General features: G+C 48.7%; 1 protein-coding gene across 1 annotated transcript in view; it reads right to left on the minus strand.

Moving 5' to 3' along the window:
- Nucleotides 1–17,144, minus strand: part of IPO4 (importin 4) — a 205,142-nt gene that overhangs the window by 47,409 nt on the left and 140,589 nt on the right. Inside the window, exons 20-24 of the mRNA XM_088470020.1 lie at nucleotides 16,689–16,766; nucleotides 10,431–10,488; nucleotides 9,319–9,424; nucleotides 8,802–8,995; nucleotides 8,682–8,729 (exon numbers count right to left, since the gene is read on the minus strand). Coding sequence (XP_088326146.1) covers nucleotides 8,682–8,729; nucleotides 8,802–8,995; nucleotides 9,319–9,424; nucleotides 10,431–10,488; nucleotides 16,689–16,766 — 484 coding nt within the window. The remainder of the gene's footprint in view (nucleotides 1–8,681; nucleotides 8,730–8,801; nucleotides 8,996–9,318; nucleotides 9,425–10,430; nucleotides 10,489–16,688; nucleotides 16,767–17,144) is intronic.

Consider the following 17,144-nt stretch of genomic DNA (forward strand, 5'->3'; position numbering starts at 1 on the left):
ACGACTGGACCCAGCGTTCCCGGCGACCTGAATGCAAAAAATGGCTGTTGTGAGTCTCAAAGGGGGGGGAGGGTGAGAGAGGAGCAGCAAGATCGCAGTGGAATGGCGCCCTGAGGGGCCACAGGGAGAGCGTCTACTCCCCTGTGCTGACATTAACCACCGGGTCCCCAGGCCTTAAATAGTGCCCTGCGCCAGTGCTTGTATTGCCCTGGTGGTCTAGTGGAGTCCCGGACGAACCGGTGTCCACATCAGTGACTCTGATCTTTCTCCCAAGACCGGAGGTAAGACTGTGCATTAGATGCAGGTCCCCGCAAGCGGAGATCTGCCTTACCTGTCCCCTTGAGTCCCGGCTGCAGTCTGGGGTCCGGGGAGCCTTGCTAGCTAGGACTACCTCAGAGCCCCATCGGGAGTACCTAGCCAAGGACTGGTGTCACAGCGCCGCGGAGGTGTGATGGAGCAGCAGTGCAGATGTCCAAAGGACTGTCTCGCACTGCTGCTCTTGAAGTAAAATAAAGGAGTTAAATCATAATAATAAGCTTGGGCTGCTTAATAGCAGCCTTACTGTTAAAACGGTGATCCAGCTCCTGCCGGACACCAACGAGCTGGTATAGGGGGAAGGACCGGGGCATCCTGGGATTGAAAAAGCTTTGCTGTTGGGTGTCCTGTCCTCCAAGTCCCACCTACATCCCATAGTCTCCCTGTGGAGCCCTATAGACCCTGAAGAAGAAATACTCAAGCATCTCTCACATATGTATGGTCCCAATTTTCAAGGCTATTTATAATATATAGTAGGGATACAAGAGTGAATGTCATGATACTCTGAAGTACACTATAAATGTTATATAAATAATGATTACAAATATAATATTTATTGACATCATCAATGCAAGAGATATGTGTGGCACCATGCGCACGGCTGGTAAAGGGTGGAGGGAGAGGTTACATAGCAGTCTTTGCACAGGGCACACAGTGACATTGGTGTGAGTGGTGGATGAAGGTGCTGCTGCCACCAATCTGTATAGCGGCGACAGTCACGTGGCCACTCCTGCGCTAAAGCCCCTATGCAAAGCAGTACAACAAGTACACATCAACTAAAAAAAATGTTGGCAGAAGCCATTTCATTGTGGGTGAAGCCGCGGGCAACAGCTAGTAAATTTAATTAAAAAAAGGATTAAGCACAGGGCTTCCTGATCAAAAACAAGAACATATAGGACTTGTCTACTTGTTATAGACAGCAGGGTGGTGAAGAAAAAACAGGATTTTGGTACTTACCGATAAATCCCTTTCTCCGATTCCACAGGGGACACTGGAGTTCAAGACAGTGGGGTATAGACGGTGGTAGAGTAGAGCCTGGCACTTTAAATAATATAGAAGTGTGACTGGCTCCTCCCCCTCTATGCCCCATCAGCCCCAGTTTAAGAACTGAGCCCAAGAGGAGACGGAGGACAACAGGAATATGAGGAGGAGAAGGAGAAGACCACAGAACGGAACAAGACCGACTGAAGGAGAACACAGAAACCCACTGCAGGGAACACATGCTGTCACACAACCATATAAGGACCAAACAAAACCGCAAGTACGCAGCGCTGGGCGGGCGTCCAGTGTCCCCTGTGGAATCGGAGAAAGGGATTTATCGGTAAGTACCAAAATCCTGTTTTCTCCTTCATCCACTAGGGGACACTGGAGTTCAAGACAGTGGGGACGTCCCAAAGCCAACCTCCCGGGTGGGAAGCGCGGAGAACTTGTTGACCCTTCTGCCAAACCGAAGCCGGGACCGCCCAGAAACGGAGGCCCAATGGAAAGGCAAGAGCTGAGGATCAAGTGCCGTAGAGCCAGGAGACAATGAGAACTCCCTGCTGAACAGTCACAGAAATTCCAAAACCTACTGCGTAAATCGAGTGGAAAAAAAAACCAAAAAACGACTAGCCAGAGAACACCCGCAGATGAGAGGCATCAGAACACTGCAAGCTCAGCTGAAACAGACCAAGCCAGAGCGCAGGGAGCAGAGAACCCCAACCAGAATCCATAGGAGAAGGGCAGGAACACGAGAACAAAACTCGAGAAAATCGTACCCGATTCGAAAACAGGAAGCTGCAACAGTTGCAGATAGCAAAATCCCAGCACTGCTGGACTTAAATCATATAGATGGAAATATAACGATACCAATCTACAGATACAGAGCTGATCCTGTCCACAAACTCCAACAAAGAGTATGCAGGGAGGCAAAAGGCAAGACCGAACAGTCACCCTGAACCATCCTAGATGTCCAAATACTACAAGGTTGTTAACCAGCGGAAGGGTTAGACCACGAGTAGAGATCCCACTGGACATGAGGTGGATTCGAGAGGATTGAGACTACAATTCCTTTCAGAGGGTCAGACAGCAGAACAACCCACTCTGAGAACAGAGGGAGAAAACAGTCACTGAAACCCTGCAGCTGAAAAGAAAACCACAGCCACAAACTCCAAACAACTTCCAACATGATGGAAGTGCGTGGTCAGTAGCAACTGCTGGCCCGAACATAGTAAAAAAAAAAAACAACCAGGATACCCTAGTGGTAAAAGAGCATGGATGCAATAGCCACCCAGGGAGCGCTACCAATATAGGGAAGCATCCCATACAGCAAGGCTAGAGCACTAGGACAACTATGAAGGTACCCGTAAGGCATCTGTCAGTGTGCAGAAAATATCAACAGATACTGAACAGGAAAACCAACCAACCAGGCCCCCTGCATAGAACATAGTGACTGTCACACTGTAATGTAAAGATGTGCACTAGCCCAGAGATGCGCTTCAGTCCATAACCCCAACAGATTTCAGTAGAATAGTGTCACTAATCTCAATGTTGGAACTATGCACCCACACACCAGGAAAGCTCTAAAGTGTAGAGCCACCTGATTAAAATAGTGGATGGCTGCTAGGACAGCAGCTAGGGTGCGGAAGGGAGAATAACGCTATGTATGTCAGGTTGCATGAAATAGGAGCATCTTCCGAGGCATTAGTAAGCTCTTACCTGTGAGCGACCAGAAGCTTTCTGGACGCTATGTAGAATGTCACTGACCTTTTTCATCACACAGTAACCTGCCACGTTAGGTATAGAGTAGCTTCAATGGGCTGAGACCAATGCTCTACAGCACGGAGTTCAGTCTGGAGATGTGCAGTAGAAAATACTGTAGAAACTAGCAAAACGTTAGTGGAGACAAGAAGGTCGTACAACAGGACTCTATACCTGAGCATGTTCCATTAGGGATGTGTATCCATATAGAGATTATACATATACCCCAAAAACAGTCTGCTAGTGTAAGTATCCTTACATTAACACTTATAACGGTGAAGTGCATATTATGCCCACCAATCTAATACAACCCAGGCCTGACCCTGCCTATATCAGCGGGTGGCCATAGGCCTTCATGTATTTTAATTAATTAAGCACTGAGGATGGAATAGAACCTGGATTCTCTATGTACTGATAGAAATGTACCTAGGGGCCCTTTAGAGACTCCTTTTATTGAGATATGCGACAAGACAATAATATGGAGTACCAGAATCGATACTGAGAAGGGTACCTGTACATAGACATAGAATGTGTTAGTTATCCCAAGTAAAGAAGGGACATATCTTAGGAAATATTCATACAAGGAATGGTTATAGTATATATATATATATATATATATATATATATATATATATATATATATACACACACACCGACATAAACATAATTGCATGAGAAGGCAATCTCTTTGAAAGGAAGAGTTAGTGCCAACATAGTAAGTTTACTTGTCCCACTTCTGCACCAGGAGATCAGAATGCCATATGTCCTGCATTCTTGGTGTATGTTTGCTACCAACTGCGCTACTGGAATGTAGTTGTAAATAATAATAATAATAATAAGGTCCCCCGAAAAGGGGCGCCGTAGATAAAGACTGACGGGAACAGAACTAACACCCCAGGAGGGTGTAAGCACATATCTTTATATACATGTGTGGACACACAAGAAGGCCCCAGTCATGTATAGGGTCCATACTAGAAGCAATGCCTTAGGGAATTGTGACTATCACTATGTAAGCTGCAGAACATGACTCTAGTTTATAGAGCCACTGTATTGATAAAGCCTACAGCTTCTGTAATTCCCAGGTGGCTTCCCATCCGTGGAGTTATAGGTAACCTAATGATTGTGGAAGTATAGGCATCCTACACATTATATATAATTTTATATATATATATATATATATATATATATATATATATATATATATATATGTATATATATATATATATATATATAAAACACAACCAAATCCCTAGGGAGAGATAGTGTAAAGTGGAGTTTTGTACCAACTACCGCTTCAGGAGAGTCAAGCCTCCAGTTGCAGCATGCTAGGTATCAGACATAAAACTGATCAGAACAGGTCCTACCCTTGTTCTTATGGTAAGGATAAAAAGTGATATCCACATATGCGTACCTACATACAAGATTAGTAGGAGACAATTTTATTTATTTATTTTATTTTAAACTAAAACATGAGCCATAGTAGAGCCATGGAAGGAACTGAGCCCCAGGACAAAATTCACTCCAGACATGTATATGTTCTAAGGCAGGGCTTAGTATAAAATACAAATATATATACATACATGTGCCTTACGGCTCATGTGCCGTGTGTGGCCATCATTCTGCTACAGCGTTGGGGCAGGATATTTTTGTAGCGCGCTGTCCCAGACTGGTATCTGTTACCGGTAACCACCTCCCTGGCAGTGCGTCACTAACTTATCCTTGTGTGTGCTGCCAAGGGAGCACATAAGATATAAATCTATATAGATGCACATATGCATACCTTTTAAGGGAAGCACAGAAGGCTGGTGAGAACTGGAAGTTTTTAAAACCAGCCTACAATTTAGTATATGTGCTGCCATGTATATGCATGTTCATTTAGGCAGGGTAACTAGTGCCCCATGAGGTAGCCTTCACAGGCTATGATAAATTACATAGATGGGACTAGAACCCACTGTGTATTGCTCACCAGTCCACTGCATTAGCTGGTTGCTATTCAAGCTCATTCCGGGCGCGGAGTGCGCGCTAACCGGAGAGCAAGTCCGGAAGTCAGGCAATTAGATTAAGCTAGGCGCCCTTTGCTATAGAACCAAGTGGAATGACAGGGGTTAATACCCAGCGCTGCAAAACGGCGGGACTATGTCCAGTCCGCACAAAGCTTCATGTGCATTTGGATTTAAGTACTATCAGACGAGATCGGGCGTGTTCATGTAGAATACAATTACCCAGAGCCGTGCCACTAGCTACAATGCAGAACTCGCCTCCATGTGAGAGACCGGAAAACTACGGCGTCGCTGGAATGCAGGCCGCACCAAACACAGGTCCCTTTCCTTATATAACTAAAGGAAAGCCCTACTGGGACTTGCCAGCTGTACACTAGGTTGCACAGGCTGTTCTTGTGAGCAAAAGGGGGTGGGGGCCACGGTGTCTATAATATGAGAGCTGTACGTAGTTACCAGAGTGAGTGCTGCAGCACTGCCTGTCACAACCCCGTTAAGTAACACCTCCTCTACTAAACAAGAGAGGTAAGCAATATGCAGCTAAGGTGCTGGGCAGGGTAGGAGACCTGGACCCAGCGGGGTTCAGCTGCGGCTGGCCCCACTGACCCTGGGAGAGTCGGGGGACCTGGACAAAGCCAGGTTCAGCTGCGGCGGGCTCTGCTGAATCGGAGGCTGTATAAAGCTTTCCCTTTGAAGCGGGAAGCCTGATAGTGGGCGAACTGTGTAGCATAAATATATATTCCACCTGACTAGCACCGCCCCCCAACAGAACTGCACAAGCGGAGTTATAGTGCACCCTCTGAATTACTTAGCATGCACTACTGCGTGTGGGTGGGTGCAGCAAATAGCTGGACAGCAGTGCAGCAGGTGTAAACTAACTAAACTGTGTGTACACAGGAGTTTACCACTGCCCTTAAGAGGGAAGCGGGGGTGCTCTGGCAGGCACTGGTCCGCGCTGCATTCATCACTGAGCCTCCCGCGGAGCAGCCTCTTCAGGGGCCCAGACCTCTCCCTGCATCTCATGCGCTGAAGCATGCGGCTACTACGGCAGATAGGTGGAGAAGGGCGGCGCCTGTTGCTCTCTAGGGCGCTGCAATGGCCGTCGGACCTAAGCCCCGCCCCTTCACTGCCGGGAAAGGAGCCCCGGCACTAGTGCCGACCTTTGGCTGCTCTGTAAGGAGCTGCAATAGAGGCTGTATACTGCGGGACTTAATTTAGGCAGCCCGCCTTACAGACCCCCCGAAAGCCAGCACCGGTTCAGAGAACTGCGCTGCTTAAAAGCTCTTTACTAGGGGAGCGCTAATACGGCAGCCCCTGACAGCCGCGTGCACGCGGCAGTTGAGGGAGAGCCCGACCACAGATGGCGCCGCTAGTATGCATGACGCATCAATAAACCTACGCCCCCCGCTTGCTCCGGTGCTCTCACCGGGATGCCCAACTTCGGAGTGCAGGGGGGAGGGTTGGGTCTCTCCTAACAGTGACAGCGCAATTGTCACTGAGCCCAGCTTTTTACAACCACTGCTACTGCTAATCAGGAGCAGTGGTTATACTTACAGGCTGCTGCGGCCGAGATGCTGGGCTGAGGGGGCGGCGAGGAACCTGGACACATGCCGATGTCAGCAGTGGCAGGTCCACGCAGGGTCCGATGACTCCATGATTGTGCCCCCTCCTCAGGGTCACCGGACACAGGCTGCAGTAGCCGTGTGGTGCCCTCCCGACAGCTCCCACGTAGCAGGCAGACTGCCACAGCAAGCAGCCTGCCTGTCCTCAATGCTTGTTTAAATTATGGAAAGGCTGGAGACAGCCTGATGTGCGACCGGCTCTCTCAGGCACATTCTAAAAACTGGGGCCGATGGGGCATAGAGGGGGAGGAGCCAGTCACACTTCTAAATTATTTAAAGTGCCAGGCTCTACTCTACCACCGTCTATACCCACTGTCTTGAACTCCAGTGTCCCCTAGTGGATGAAGGAGAAACTAGAACAAACTGGGATGAGATGACATCAGAGAAGTAAATCCAAATCAAGTAACAAAATAAACTGAAGCTGCTTTAGTACTGAAGGTGATTATGCTTAAAACAGAGGTGCCTGCTTTGAATTCCATTCAGTGTTCTATATAAATGGACAATAAAATAAATTCACACATACACATAGTAACATTGAAAGGTTTTCCTTTTTCACTAAGATTGCCACCACCTAACATTTTCATTATGTCTTTCAAACTTCATATGCTGTAATGACCAATATTCCTTTCTTGCAGGGTTCTTGCTGCTTTTACGGTTTGGGGGCTGGTCCTTATCTACAAGCACAGAGACATTATTTCTAAGAATACTTTGCTGTCAAAATGAGACCTACAGAACAGTCACTCTGCTTCTTCCTTGGGTGTGCTTAGGTGAAGAGTGGAGTCGATCCCGTGTAAACAGATGGGGTGGCATCCCCAGAGCTGGGGGCACTCTCTCAGTACAGTCTTGTCTTCTCAGTTTCACTTGCTGGTTAATTGCCGTTTCATATGGCAAGCATATCATATCTGAACTTCCAGAAAGCCCACCAAGGTGTGACAGCTGGGACTTGAAATGCCTCTTCATGTATGTTAATGGAGACAGACAAATTGATTGGTTGGTTCCAGCCATTGGGCTTGCGCTTGGTACCACATTATTCCATAACACAATGGAAAATAGAGACTCTTTTACAAGGACAATATTAATAGTAGGAAGACCTCTGAATGCAATAGTGATATCTCTTTTACCAAGTATAGGTACTGCAGTTTCATTGCTTGTCCTCCCTCCTTTTATGGCAGTTAATTCATGGTCCATACTGGCTTTGGACAGTCTCTGTGGCATCTTTCGGTTTCAAATACCTGAGCCACTAAGCACAGTGTACAGTGCAGATGAATGTGCACAGCTGATAAAGGGCACAGAGATTAATAGAGACAAACTGAGTGTTGCAAAACAGGTAAGGAAAACCTGACACAAAGAGAGCGATGTTCCATTGCAGAATGTTAGATTACACAAAGTAATTGGTAAAAGGACTGGATAGAAGACAGATGAGAAAGGTAGTAGAAAGACGAATGGGAATGAAGCGAAGTGAAAGATGGACAGGGTGTAAGAGAAGGGTGCAATACAAAGCGCGGAACATTTTAGGTAAGGAGAGTGCTATTGCAAATGTGAAATGTTAAAATATGATAATAAATCCATATAAAGATAAAAGTTATTTGCCCATGGGCGCCCAGCTTCAGAGGAGCCAATTGGACATTGGCTGACCTAATGTACAACTGTTATTATCACCATACTAACCAGCTGAGATTTTATAAAGGGTTTTACTGTTAACATGAATATTAATGAAGCAAAGTACAGGAGACCCAACATGGCTTTAGTCCCCCACCACTCCCCATTTATATGTGTATGGGTGCATATTTTACTCTGCACTACAGAAGGGGCACATATTGCTGTAATCTATTAAAATATGTTTTAAAGTATTTATTTTGTGAACCAGAAAAAATAAACTGAAATTGTTGAATTAATTGTCTTGAATATCAAAAAGGCAGAGCTAAGTTTTCTACAGATAGACAATGTTACAAATGTGTAGCATGTGCAAAGAACTTGTACAATGCAAAAGAATGGAAAAAATGCCAACCTGCTGCTCATCCTCTTCATCGTCTGCCTCGGGATCTTGGCAAGCTGTCTGTGTATAGAGAACTAGGTTAGACTCTGTAGTGTGACGGCTGGACCAGATATCCATGTGTACCTGTTGTACCTTGCTCTGTAGTACAGCTTTGATGACCGCACAGATTTTCTCTAGCTGCTCAGGCCCTCTCACACATGGGTCCTTCACATCTTTCAGTAAATTGTTCAAAGACTCTAGGACAGCCATCACCACTTCACGTTCTTTCTCATGCATTGCCCCATGAAGATAGGTAGGGATGAGGAGATCCAACAGATGAAGTAGAACTGTTGGAAGAAGCAGACATGTGAAGTTGAATGGAGAATTACAAAGACAATATGAGAGGCATTAAAGTTGAGTGTTGTGAATAACACCCTTCTTCTCTAATTACTGCACTTTTTTATTTCTATCATACAACAAACAGACACCTTTTTTATCGTTTTATTGATCTCTTCTTTGCTTTGATGGTATTGCAGTCAGTCCCCTTTCCATTCCAATCTCCATTGTATGTCCTTTATTTGTTTCTATTATGCTTTTCTACTCTTCTGTTATCAACCACTTTTCTTTACGTCCATTGTTTAACCAGCACAAATCATATTGAACACCATACCTGCAGCATTAGGCTCACTGGGGTTCTTCTGACAAACAAGATTCATTGAGCGCACAAATTTTCCGAGACCTTCATAAGCCGATTTACGAACACTGGGATGAGGAGACTGAGAAGAAGGAAATAGTAATTCATATCCATCTCAAAAAGGCAGCACACAAATAAAAAACAATGCAAACTACAGATGTGTCCTCACACATCTAACCTCCTTGCGTGTTAAACAGCTAGGCGTCTTTTTGTGCGACTTATTCACTTAAAATGCGTCTCTTTTGCAAAGATATGAACATGTAGCTGCTGCTGATTAATATATGCAGCATGCCTGCGGGTTTGTCGGCATGCAAAATGCTACGCTGACACTACCGTAGCATTCTGCATGCAGATAAGAGCCGCAGTCGCACACAGAATATAGGCATGCCGCATACATTTTAATCAGCAAGAGTTGCTTGTACGTCCTATTATCTTTCCAAATAAGACGCATTTTAATGGAAAAAGTGACTACAGAGTTGCATGGTGCTCACACGATATGTAGTGTACGCGACTTGTAGTGCACAGAGGATAGATATATGTGGACACATGTGTAGTCAAAAGGGGAAGGAAACCTCAGTGTTCCTCTTTACAAAGTACAGGGAGACAATAGAGAAACAGACTCAAGCACCAGTTGCAAGAGATATCTGGCTCCAAGCACACATCCATCTCACACCATACGGATATTGGGAAAGTATATATCAGACTAGGAGGACATTGTATTAAGTGCGAGTTGCTCACAGCAAGCAAAAATTAATGACCATGAGTCTGAAATTTACAAGTGCAATATCACTGAGGTTCTTCTAAATGAATTGGTGTCCAGCACGTTACTTGCAGTGAAATGCTGTGTGAGGCAACTGACAGCTAATGGACTCGCCCTCTAAGAATTTGTTTCAGACAGGTGAAAAACTAAAAGGAGAGAAAAGAGCCCATTAAATCACTCACACAGCCCTCCCCCTATAGATATTTAGGTCTGGGTAACACACTAATCAACCGATATGGTCAGTAGTAAGATGCCAACTGAATGCCAAGTTAGCTGCACTGCAGGAAGAAGCTGGAATTTACCCAGTGAGAAAACTTGTGGTTCTTACCTCAATATGCTTCAGTACTTCCTGGAAGCATGAGTCAAGATAAAGGAAAAATGAAGAGCTGAAGGAAAAATTAAAAGCAAAATATATATATATAAAAGAGAAAGCAATGGTGGAAATTATATCAGTGGGAGGTAAACCCAAAACAAAAATCAGGCAAAGGATACATAAAGAGAGAAAAAAAAACAGTAATGAGCAGAGTGGGGAACCAGTGAGAATGTGGTGATGATAGAGAAGGAAAACGTGTACATGGTGTCAAGTCAGGATAATGGCCATAGTAGACAAAAACAAACAAAAAGTGATAGGGGGTGGAGAAAAAATATGAGATATGGTAAGAACTTACCCTTGTTATCTCTATTTCTACGAAGTCCATAGGGTTCCACAGGATACCTTGGGGGTATAGGTGTGACGTCAGTCGCAGGGCACCAAAGAGTTAAGCTTTCAGCCTCCCAGGATGCACTAGGTCCCCCTCCTATACCCCGCCCCCGGGCCAAGGCACCTCAGTTAGTTACCAAGCCATAGGCCGGAGGAGGAGAAGGAAGAGAGAGAACAAAGATCTGGACACATACAAGAATCACATTCTCACCAGAGGGAGACGGAAAACCGGTGACCAGAGCAAAGCCCATCTGCAGCACAGGTGCGACAGGGCGGGAGTCCTGTGGAACCCTATGGACTTCGTAGAAATAGAGATAACAAGGGTAAGTTCTTACCATATCTCATATTTTCTACTTCAGGGTCCATAGGGTATCCACAGGATACCTTGGGGATGTCCCAAAGCAGTATCCTTTAAGGGTGGGGACGCTCCTGTGCAGAAAGGAGAATCCGCCGCCCGAAGGAAGCATCCTGAGAGGCGAAGGTGTCAAACCTGTAATACCTCACGAAGGTATGGACAGAAGACCACGTAGCAGCCTTGCAGATCTGTTTTAACTGCCGAGGCACCACGTCGAGCTGCCCACGAAGGACCCACAGACCTAGTGGAATGAGCCTTCAGAGAAGGAGGGACCGGTAGGCCTTCATGAAGATAAGCTTCAGAAATAGCCATACGGATCCAGGCTGCCAAAGTTTGCTTTGAAGCAGGCCAACCCTTTTTACAGAAGCCATAGAGGACAACAAAGCGTCCGACTTCCTAAACAAAGAAGTGCGGTCAACATAAGTCCTTAAGGCCCGCACAACATCCAAAGAGGCCTCACCCACGGAAAGACCCGGTGAGTTAAAGGCCGGAACAACTATTTCCTCGTTAACATGAAACTGGGAAACAACTTTGGGAAGAAACTCGGGCCGAGTGCGGAGCACTGCCCTGTTCCCATGAAAAACCAAGAAAGGGGGTCTACAAGAAAGAGCCCCTAACTCAGAAACACGTCTGGCTGAAGCAACGGCCAGAAGGAAAACAGTCTTAGCTGTTAGCCATTTAATATCCACTGAGCCCAGTGGTTCAAACGGCGGTCCTTGGAGAGCCCTCAGGACCACAGCCAAATCCCAAGGCGCCACAGGTGGAACAAAGGGCGGCTGAATACGGAGAACACCTTGCATAAAGGTGCGCACATCCGGGATTGTAGCAATCCTACGGTGAAACCAGACAGATAGGGCCAAAACCTGTACCTTCAAAGAAGCAAGGCGAAGCCCATGATCTAGTCCCGCTTGCAGGAAGGCGAGAATCCGAGACAGACGAAACTCCCGCGGTGCATAACCTCTCGGTCGACACCACTGGAAGAACGTATGCCACACGCGATGGTATATCCTCGCGGAAGACGGTTTCCGAGCTCGTAACATGGTACGCACCACAGAGCTGGAAAACCCCCAGGACCTCAGCATGGCCGTCTCAACAGCCACGCCGCCAAAGACAGCCGAGTCAGGTCCGGGTGAAGACAAGGACCCTGAGACAGAAGGTCCGGTCGTAGCGGCAACCGCAGAGGACTGTCCACGGACAGACCCTGAAGGTCTGAGAACCAGTGCCGTCTGGGCCACGCGGGAGCTATCAACAGGAGCGTCCCTCCTTCCTGTTTGAATTTCCGGATTACCCGTGGAAGAAGGGAGACCGGAGGGAACAGGTATGCGAACCTGAACGTCCACCGGACGGACAGAGCATCCACCAGAGACGCCCCTTCGTCTCTTGTGCGAGACCCGTACACCGGCAACTTGTTGTTGTGCCGGGACGCCATGAGGTCGATTTCTGGAAGACCCCACCTGTCCACCAGTAGTTGAAAAACGTCCGGGTGCAGGGACCATTCCCCTGGATGAACGTCCTGGCGACTTAGAAAGTCCGCCTCCCAATTTAGCACTCCCGGGATGAAGACCGCTGATATGGCCGGAAGATTGCGCTCCGCCCAAACCAGGATCCGAGAGACCTCTACGAGAGCCGCCCGACTGCGAGTTCCTCCTTGCCTGTTTATGTAGGCCACGGTGGTAGCATTGTCCGACTGGACCTGCACCGGGTGACCCTGGAGAAACCGCTGTGCCTGCAGGAGAGCATTGAAGACCGCACGGAGTTCCAAGATATTTATTGGAAGCTCCGCTTCTGTCGGTGTCCACCTGCCCTGGAACAAGTGTGGACCCGAAACTGCTCCCCAGCCCCGAAGACTGGCGTCCGTTGTCAACAGGACCCAATTTGGAACCCAGAACGGACGTCCCTTGTTGAGGTGGGTCGTCTTTAACCACCACGCAAGGGACAGGCGAACCTCCGGGGTGAGCACAATCGTCTGGAACTTCAGAGACTGAGGCAGCCCGTTCCACTTGGACAGGATCAGGTGCTGCAGAGGTCTGGAGTGAAACTGGGCGTATTCCACCATGTCGAACACCGACACCATGGAGCCCAGTAACCTCATCGCCGAGTGTAAGGACACCCGGCGGCTGTGCAGACAACTGCGCACCCTTGACTGTAAAGCAGAGATCTTGTCCTCCGTCACGAAGATCCTTTGCTGTCCCGAGTCCAATAAGGCTCCAAGATGCAGAATCCTCCGAGACGGGATTAGAGTGGACTTCTGCCAGTTGATTAGCCAGCCGTGCCGTTGCAGCAGTGCAATGGTCAGGTCCAAGTGGTGTAACAGGAGCTCTGGAGATCCTGCCACCAATAACAGGTCATCCAAGTACGGCAACATGCGGACTCCTTGTAGCCGCAGAGAAGCCGCCATGACCGCCATAGCGTCCTGTATGTCCAATGACACCATGTAGTCCCCAGGTTCCAGCGCCAGAATGATGGACCGTAGGGTCTCCATCCGAAACTTCGGGACCCGCAAAGACTTGTTGAGTGCTTTGAGGTTGAGAATCGGACGATATGACCCATTGGGTTTCTGTACCAAAAATAGATTTGAATAGAAACCCTGGCCCCTCTGGGAGAATGGAACAGGCACTATAACTCCAGCCTGGAGCATAGTGTGCAATACCTTCCGCAGCTCCGTAGCCTTGTTCCGGTCTGATGGTAGACCCGTGGTGAAGAATCGAGCCGGGGGTCTGTGCCGGAAGGAGAGGGCGTACCCGTGAGAGACCACCTCCAGAACCCAAGTGTCTGTCGTAGTGAACGACCAACACCGGGAGAACTGCAGCAGGCGGCCTCCCACCCTGGGATCCCCCAAGGGGAGACCCGGACCGTCAGGCCGCAGGCTTGTCATCTGGCTTGGGGGCCGGACGTCTGGTACTCCATGCCTGTTTCCGGGGCTTGACCGATTTCTTAGGGCCAGCCTGTCGAGGAAACGACTGTGGTTTGGGCCTGCCCTGGGCCCTAGATGACCGAAAGGAAGATGGTCCAGAACCAGAAGGAGCAGCGGCCGACGGGAGACAAGCAGATTTGGCTGCCGCCAGCGTGGCCACAATCTTATCCAGATCCGGACCGAAGAGAACTTCTCCGGTAAACGGCAACGCTTCCAGACCTTTCTTGGATCTGCGTCCGCCTTCCAGGATCGCAGCCACAAGGTGCGACGAGCAGCTACCGCTGCTGAAGAAATTCTAGACACCAGAGTACTAATGTCTAGAGCCGCCTCGTTGATGTAGGTGGCCGAATCACGGAGATTGCCAATCAACTCCGCCTGTTCGGCCGGACAGTCGGATTCAAAAGAAGCCTCTAATGAATCCGCCCAGCGCTCCATCGCTCTGGCAACCCAGCAAATGGCCATAGCCGGCCGTGCTGCCCCCCCTGCAAGGGAATAAGCGGACTTCAGGCAGATTTCTACCTTGCGGTCCGTAGCATCCTTAAGGGAGGACATGGATGGCATCGGCAATGTGGCACTACGGACAAGACGGGTCACGTGAGAATCCACCTGTGGAGGGGATTCACACTTAGCAAAATAATTATCCGCGAACGGATAAGCCACCACCAGGCGTCTCTGCGGCTGGTATCTTTTGCCAGGTTGTTTCCACGCCTCCTCTAAATGGTCCACCAACTGACCCGAAAGAGGAAAGACTGTGGCATCGCCCTTCACATCTTTGAAAAAGGCATACTTAGATTTAGCCGCTGGGGGAACTTCGTCCTCAATCACCAAGGCTGTGCGGACCGCCCGAATAAGTCCAGGAATATATACTTTGGACTTAGCATCAGCGTCCTTAGTATGGAAAGGTTCCTGATCGTAAGGATCCAGAATCTCCCCATCATCAGACGTCCCTTCGTCATCCTCATAAGGAGCGGACAGAGACGCCACCGGCCTTTTATGAGGCCGCATCACAGACTCCCCTTGCAACACATCCGACAAGTGCTGTACAGAACTCGTCAGGGAGTTAACCCACTCTGGCTCCTGAGAACCCGGGAGCGGGGAAATAGGGAGACTGTGGGGTACCACCAATTGTCGTGGGAACCCCTGCATGGGTGACGACACCACAGACTGCTGGGACAAACCCATCGGAGTAAACGCGGGCTGCGGAGCTAACTGGCCCACTAAAGCTGTTAACGCCTGAGCGAAACAAGCCCAGGGCGGCTCCTGTACCGGTGCTGTAACCGTAATAGGCCGCGCCATGGACAAACACTGCCGGCAAAGGCCCTCCGCGCTACCCTCCCCCTCCGCTAACGGTACTTTGCACGTGGTACACTGTAGCCGGAGGGGAAAATCACTTTCAGACATTATGGCACCACGTATGTGACCTCTCTCACAAATTAAGTATTAAATAGGCGAGAGACCACCCTGCAGCACCGCACCGCAAGGGCTTAGCAGAAAGAACAGGGACAGTAATAAAGCTGACAGTTTAGAGAAGAAAAGTTACAGGCAGCGCTAGCACAGTCACATACAATGCAGAGAAATAACAATTCCTGCACTAACAGCGCTGATCACTCAACTACACAGACACAGGGCCTGGTAGGACACAGCGCTGCATACACAGACCTGAGCCACAGCGGAGGAGAGGTATGCGGGGGGACCCAGACCACGATGCTTCCTTCCAGACTTCCAGCAGCGTTCACCATGCGTTGCAGAGAAGATGGCCGCCGAGGAGCAGAGAGAAGCTGGCCTGGGGGAGGAGCGCTGACACAGGACCAGTCAGCACAGTGCAGAGAGGGCTGTGTGCAGCGGGGGAGGCGCCGGCTGTGAGACAGGGAAGGCGCGCTCCCCTGGCATGCATTTAACCCCTGGGACGCCGCAGCGCTACCGCTCTGCTGCGGTCCGCTGTCCCAGGGGGTAGTGGAAGCGCAGGTTGGTCACCTGGCTCCACGCTGCAGCCAGTCCCCAGGGAGCCCCCTGCCTGGGGACTTAGGACCATGTGATCAGCGGGGACCCACCGCGGGACCCCGCTGCTTACCTCTGTCCCCCTTGAATCCGGCCATGGTCCGGAGCATCTGGGGTCACCGCTAGCTGTGACCCCAGACGCCCACCAGCATCCCCGGATCAGTACCGGCGTTCTGGTACCGGCGGGGTGTAGGGAAGACAGCATGGACATCAGGACTGACTGTCCATGCTGTTCATCCAGATGTGCAGCCACAGCTGCATGAAGAAAAAGCTTCAGGGGCTCTTCTAGCCCCCACTCCAACAGGTGCACCCGACTCCGGCCGGGCACCAAACTAAACTGAGGTGCCTTGGCCCGGGGGCGGGGTATAGGAGGGGGACCTAGTGCATCCTGGGAGGCTGAAAGCTTAACTCTTTGGTGCCCTGCGACTGACGTCACACCTATACCCCCAAGGTATCCTGTGGATACCCTATGGACCCTGAAGTAGAAACAACAATATTACCACTTGCATAGATTCTTTGTAGTAACATTATGAAAGTTAGGAGGAAGAAAGGAAGCTGTGGCATAAAGTACTGCATATATGTTGTTGGGAATAGGAGGTGATGGTGAGCAAAAAGTTACCTGGCATTTAAGGCGATCTCACCCAGAGATAAGCATGCTTCTTCCTTCTCATCTACAAAGGCATTCTCCACACTAAACCTGGAGACACGCAATGATCTGTGTATTAAGGCAAGGTAAAGCAGTATACAAGCATTTTTTCAATTGGTGCTTAAAACAAAGGCAGCTCAAGGGAAAGTACAGTGCAACTCTGGTTTCATGTAATGGTCAGCTGTCAACAGAAATTATGTGCTTCAACTAAACATGTTCTTCAGATGGTAAAGCGAAAACACTATTGTTAGATGTAGGAGTGTTAATGCAATCACCTATTTTCAACCATACTATTATAGGTTCGGTTCCAGAATAATTTATTTAAGGCAGCACTTGAACTGGAAGTAAGCTCCCATAAAAGCAAAGCCAGGTTATCAACAGGCAAAAGGTTTACAATATATAGGTCAACACCAAATGGTCGACAGGCAA

This window comes from Taudactylus pleione, unplaced genomic scaffold (genome assembly GCF_031769625.1).
Source record: "Taudactylus pleione unplaced genomic scaffold, aTauple2 ptg000095l, whole genome shotgun sequence".
NCBI lineage: Eukaryota > Metazoa > Chordata > Amphibia > Anura > Myobatrachidae > Taudactylus > Taudactylus pleione.